Source organism: Rhinopithecus roxellana, chromosome 8 (genome assembly GCF_007565055.1).
Source record: "Rhinopithecus roxellana isolate Shanxi Qingling chromosome 8, ASM756505v1, whole genome shotgun sequence".
NCBI lineage: Eukaryota > Metazoa > Chordata > Mammalia > Primates > Cercopithecidae > Rhinopithecus > Rhinopithecus roxellana.
The window spans coordinates 119,656,787-119,662,786 of NC_044556.1; the positions used below are offsets into that span (position 1 = coordinate 119,656,787).

At 41.0% G+C, this 6,000-nt stretch overlaps 1 protein-coding gene across 6 annotated transcripts in view; it reads right to left on the bottom strand.

Moving 5' to 3' along the window:
* Positions 1–2,520, bottom strand: part of SELP (selectin P) — a 65,190-nt gene extending 62,670 nt beyond the window's left edge. For 2 of the 6 annotated variants that reach the window (XM_030936472.1, XM_030936470.1), the window contains exon 1: positions 2,268–2,498. In XM_030936472.1, the coding sequence (XP_030792332.1) occupies positions 2,268–2,294 (27 nt within the window). In that variant the 5' untranslated portion in view covers positions 2,295–2,498. Of the gene's footprint in view, positions 1–2,267 lie in introns of all 6 variants that reach the window. The other 4 variants (XM_030936477.1, XM_030936474.1, XM_030936473.1 and 1 more) reach the window with 4 other exon arrangements.
* Between the last annotated feature and the right edge of the window lie 3,480 nt (positions 2,521–6,000).

Genomic DNA, 6,000 nt, shown 5'->3' on the forward strand with positions numbered 1-6,000 from the left:
GTTCACTTTATGAATCAGAAGAATATTCTACACACCTGGCTATTTCCTACACCCAGTGAGATTAAAGAGGATATGGCATCAGGACAGGAACAAGTAGGAGAAAACACAGGTTCAATGAAATAACTGATGATAGAGCAAGAAAATAGTGGCTATATGCAGTAAAAAGCAGAATTAACACAATACAAAACAGAGTCCCTACATTGTAATGGTTGAGAACTTGGCTCCTGTGTCAGACAGATTTGGCTAGAATTGAATTACAATTCTGCATTGCTTCTCAGGCTTTTGGCTAAGATCAAGTGAATTACAATTCTGCCATTTATCAGCTGTATGATCTTCAGCAAATGCAATGAATCATCCATAAAGTGAGGATAAGAAGATGAAAAAAGAAAGCATTTATAGTGTTAAAATAGTGCCTGAAACATGGCCAATGCTGCATAAAGTTATGCCTATTATTATTTTTATTCTAACCAATAAACTTAATAATTATTCTTTGTATTGAGGCACTCAGGATCATCTGCTCCAATGTCAACATCCCCAAGAGTGGTAGACATTCCATATTATCATTATTGTTGAGCATCTGCTTTGTACAAGGCAAATTTATTAAACAATCACCTAACATAGGACACCAAGAAACTAAGAAAATGGAAGGTATGACCAGTGTTTTGAAGAGTGAGGTGAGTTGAGTTTCCCAAATGTGACTATGAAAACATGAGATCAAGAGTGGCTCTGCCAGGTGCAGTGCATGCCTACAATCCCAGCACTTTCCAGGCCAAGGCAAGAGGATTGCTTGAGCTCAGAAGTTTGAAACCAGTCTGGGCAACATAGTGAGACCCTGTCTCAAAAAAAAAAGGAGAGAGAGAGAGACCCAGAGGAAAGCTCCAGATTTTTGACTCCTTCCACTTCCATGCACATGACTCACTTCACAATTCCCAAGAATGGTGATGATACTAACAGACCCTAGTCTTTGGTTTGAAATTGTGAATTGCTTTCATTACCTATAGAAGATTAATATTCTCACTAGGATTCTCTATATCTTAATAGGCTGGCCAACTCTTATTCCTCTCCTTTGAAGATACTTAATCTACAAGTGTCTGTAATATAAAGACACGGTTAAATACAAAGGGTCATGGCAAGTGTCTAGGAAAGTCACTTTATACCATCTCTAATGGTGCCAACAGGGGTAATAAATGATGGAGAAGCAATCAAAACCACACAGTTAAAATCACTTTTAGGGCTAGTGGCTGGCAAGGGGGCTGAATAGGAACAGCTCCGGTCTGCAGCTCCCAGTAAGATAGATGCAGAAGGTGGGTCATTTCTGCATTTCCACCTGAGGTACCTGGCTCATCTCATTGGGACTCATTAGACAGTAGGTGCAGCCCATGGAGGATGAGCCAAATCAGGGTGGGGCATCACCTCATCCAGGAAGTGCAAGGGGTCAGGGAACTCCCTCCCCTAGCCAAGGGAAGCAGTGAGGGACTGTGTCCTGAGGAATGGCGCACTCCAGCCCAGATACTATGCTTTTCCCACGGTCTTCACAACCCACAGACCAGGAGATTCCCTCGAGTGCCTATGCCACCAGGGCCCTGAGTTTCAAGCACAAAACTGGGTGGCCATTGGGGAAGACACTGAGTTTTTTTTCATACCCCAGTGGCACCTGAAACACCGTGAGACAGAAGTGTTCACTCCCCTGGAAAGGGGTCTGAAACCAGGAAGTCAAGTGGTCTAGCTCAGTGGGTCCCACCCCCATGGAACCCAGCAAGCTAAGATCCACTGGCTTGAAATTCTTGCTGCCAGCACAGCAGTCTGAAGTCGATGCTTGAGCTTGGTGCTTGAGCTTGGTGGGGGGAGGGGCATCCACCATTACTGAGGCTTGAGTAGGCAGTTTTCCCCTCACAGTGTAAACGAAGCTGCTGGGAAGTTTGAACTGGGCAGAGTCCACCACAGCATGACAAAGCTGCCGTAGCCAGACTGCCTCTCTTGATTCCTCCTCTCTGGGCAGGGCATCTCTGAAAGAAAGGCAGCAGCCCCAATCAGGGGCCTATAGATCAAACTCCCAACTCCCTGGGACAGAGCACCTGGGGGAAGGGATGGCTGTGGGTGTAACTTCAGCAGACTTAAATGTTCCTGCCTGCCAGCTCTGAAGAGAGCAGTGAACCTTCCAGCACAGCGCTCAAGCTCTGCTAAGGGACAGGTTGCCTCCTCAAGTGGATCCCTGACCCCCATGCTTCCTGACTGGGAGACACCTCCCAGCAGAGGTCAACAGATACCTCATACAGGAGAACTCCAGCTGGCATGTGGCAGGTGCCTCTCTGGGATGAAACTTCCAGAGGAGGAACAGGCAGTAATCTTTGCTGTTCTGAAGCCTCTGCTGGTGATGCCCAGGCAATCAGGGTCTGGAGTGGACCTCCAGGAAACTCAGCAGACCTGCAGCAGAGGGGCCTGTTAGAAGGAAAACTAACAAACAGAAAGGAATAGCATCAACATCAACAAAAAGGACGTCCACACAAAAACCCCATCCGAAGGTTACCAATATCAAAGATGAAATGTAGATAAATCCACAAAGATGAGGAAAAACCAGCACAAAAAGGCTGATAATTACAAAAACCAGAACGCCTCTTTTCCTCCAAAGGATCACAACTCCTCGCCAGTTAGGACACAAAACTGGACAGAGAATGAGTTTGACGAATTGGCGGAAATAGGCTTCAGAAGGTGGGTAATAACAAACTCCTCTGAACTAAAGGAGCATGTTCTAACCCAATGCAAGGAAGCTAAGAACCTTGAAAAAAGGTTGGAGGAATTGCTAACTAGAATAACCAGTTTAGAGTAGAATATAAGTGACCTGATGGAGCTGAAAAACACAGCACAAGAACTTTGTGACGCATACACAAGTATCAATAGCCAAATTGATCACATGACAGAAAGAATATAAGAGATTGAAGATCAACTTAATAAAATAAAGTGTGAAGATGAGATTAGAGAAAAAGAATGTAAAGGAACAAACAAAGCCTCCATGGTACTATGTGAAAAGACCAAACCTACGTTTGATTAGTGTAACTGAAACTGACAGGGAGAATGGAATAAAGTTGGAAAACACTCTTCAGGATAAAATCCAGGAGAACTTCCCCAATCTAGCAAGGCAGGCCAACATTCAAATTCAGGAAATACAGAGAACGCCACAAAGATACTCCCCAAGAAGAGCAACCCCAATACACGTAATTGTGAAATTCACCAAGGTTGAAATGAAGGAAAAAATGTTGAGGGCAGCCATAGAGAAAGGTCAGGTTACTCACAAAGGGAAGCCCATCAGACTAACAGCAGATCTCTCTGCAGACACCCTACAAGCCAGAAGAGTGGGGGCCAATATTCAACATTCTTAAAGAAAAGAATTTTCAACCCAGAATTTCATATCCAGCCAAACTAATCTTCATAAGTGAAGGAGAAATAAAATCCTTTATAGACAAGCAAATGCCAAGAGATTTTGTCATCACCAGGCCTGCCTTACAAGAACTCCTGAAGGAGGCACTAAACATGGAAAGGAAAAACCTATACCAGCCACTGAAAAAACACACTAAATTGTAAAGACCATCAAAACTATGAAGAAACCACATCAACTAATGGGCAAAATAACCAGCTAGCATCATAATGACAGGATTAAATTCACACATAACAATATTAACCTTAAATGTAAATGGGCTAAATGCCCCAATTAAAAGACATAGACTGGCAAATTTGATAGAGTCAAGACCCATTGGTGTGCTGTATTTAGGAGACCCATTTTACATGCAAAGACACACATAGGCTCAAAATAGAAGGATGGAGGGATATTTACCAAGCAAATGGAAAGCAAAAAAAAAAAAAGTAGGGGTTGGAATCCTAGTCTCTGATAAAACGGACTTTAAACCAATAAAGATCACAAAAGACAAAGAAGGGCATTACACGAACATAAAGGAATCAATGCAACAAGAAGAGCTAATTATCCTAAAAATACATGCACCCAAAAGAGGAGCACCTAGATTCATAAAACAAGTTCTTAGAGACCTATGAAGAGACTTAGATTCCCACACAATAATAGTGGGAGACTTTAACACCCCACTGTCAATATTAGGCAGATCAACAAGACAGAAAATTAACAAGGATATTCAGGACTTGAACTCAGCCTCTGGACCAAGATGACCTAATGGACATCTACAGAACTCTCCACCCCAAATCAACAGAATATACATTCTTCTCAGCACCACATCATACTTATTCTAAAATTAACCATATAATTGGAAGTAAAACACTCCTCAACTAATGCAAAAGATTGGAAATCATAACAAACCGTCTCTCAGACCACAGTGCAATTAAATTAGAACTCAGGATTAAGAAACTCACTCAAAAACACACAACTACATGGAAACTGAACAACCTGCTCCTGAATGACTACTGGGTAAATAACAAAATTAAGGCAGAAATAAATAAGTTCTTTGGAACCAATGAGAACAAAGACACAACATACCAGAATCTCTGGGACACAGAGCAGGCAGTGTTTAGAGGGAAATTTATAGCACTAAATGCCCAGTGGAGAAAGTGGGAAAGATTGAAAACCAACACTTTAACATCACGATTGAAAGAAGTAGAGAAGCTAGAGCAAACAAATTCAAAAGCAAGCAGAAGACAAGAAGAAACTGAGATCAGAGCAGAACTGAAGGAGATAGATACATGAAAAACCCTTCAAAAAAAAAATCAATGAATCCACGATCTGATTTTTTGAAAAGATTAATAAAATAGACCACTAGACAGACTAAAAAAGAAGAAAAGAGAAGAGAATCAAATAGATACAATAAAAAAATGATTAAGGGGATATCACCACTGATCCCACAGAAATACGAACTACCATCAGAGAATACTATAAACACCTCTGTGCAAATAAACTAGAAAATCTAGAAGAAATTGATAAATTCTTGGACACATACACCCTCCCAAGACTAAGCCAGGAAGAAGTTGAATCCCTGAGTAGACCACTAACAAGTTCTAAAATTGAGGCAGTAATTAATATCCTACCAACCAAGAAAAGCCCTGGACTGGATGATTCACAGCCAAATTTTACCAGATGTACAAAGACGAGTTGGTACAATCCCATCTGAAACTATTCCAAACAATAGAAAAAGAGGGACTCCTCCCTTACTCATTTTATTAGGCCAGCATCATCCTGATACCAAAACCTGGCAGAGACACAACAAAAAAAGAAAATTTCAGGCCAATATCCCTGATGAACATCGATGTGAAAATCCTCAATAAAATACTGGCAAACTGAATCCAGCAGCACATCAAAAAGCTATCCACCACAATCAAGTTGACTTCATCCCTGAGATGCGAGGCTGGTTCAACATATGCAAATCAATAAATGTAATTCAGCACATAAACAGAATCAATAACAAAAACCACATTATTTTCTCAATAGAGGCAGAAAAGGCCTTCGATAAAATTCAACACCCCCTCATTCTAAAAACTCTAAATAAACTAGGTATTGATGGAACGTATCTCAAAATAATAAGAGCTATTTATGACAAACCCACAGCCAACAGCATACTGAATGGGCAAAAACTGTAAGCATTCCCTTTGCAAACCAACACAAGATAAGGATACCCTCTCTCACCACTTCTATTCAACATAGTATTGGAAGTTCTAGCCAGGCCAATCAGGCAAGAGACGGAAATAAAGGGTACTTAAATAGGAGGAGAGGAAGTCAAACTGTTTCTGTTTGTAGATAACATAATTTTATATTTAGAAAACCCCCTCATCTCAGACCAAAATCTCCTTAAGCTGATAAACAAATTGAGCAAAGTCTCGGGTTACAAAATCAACGTGTAAAAATTACAAGCATTCCTACACACCAATAATAGACAAATAGACAAACAGAGAGCCAAATCATGAGTGAACTTCCATTCACAGTTGCTACAAAGAGAATAAAATCCCTAGGAATACAACTTACATGAGATGTGAAGGATATCTTCAAGA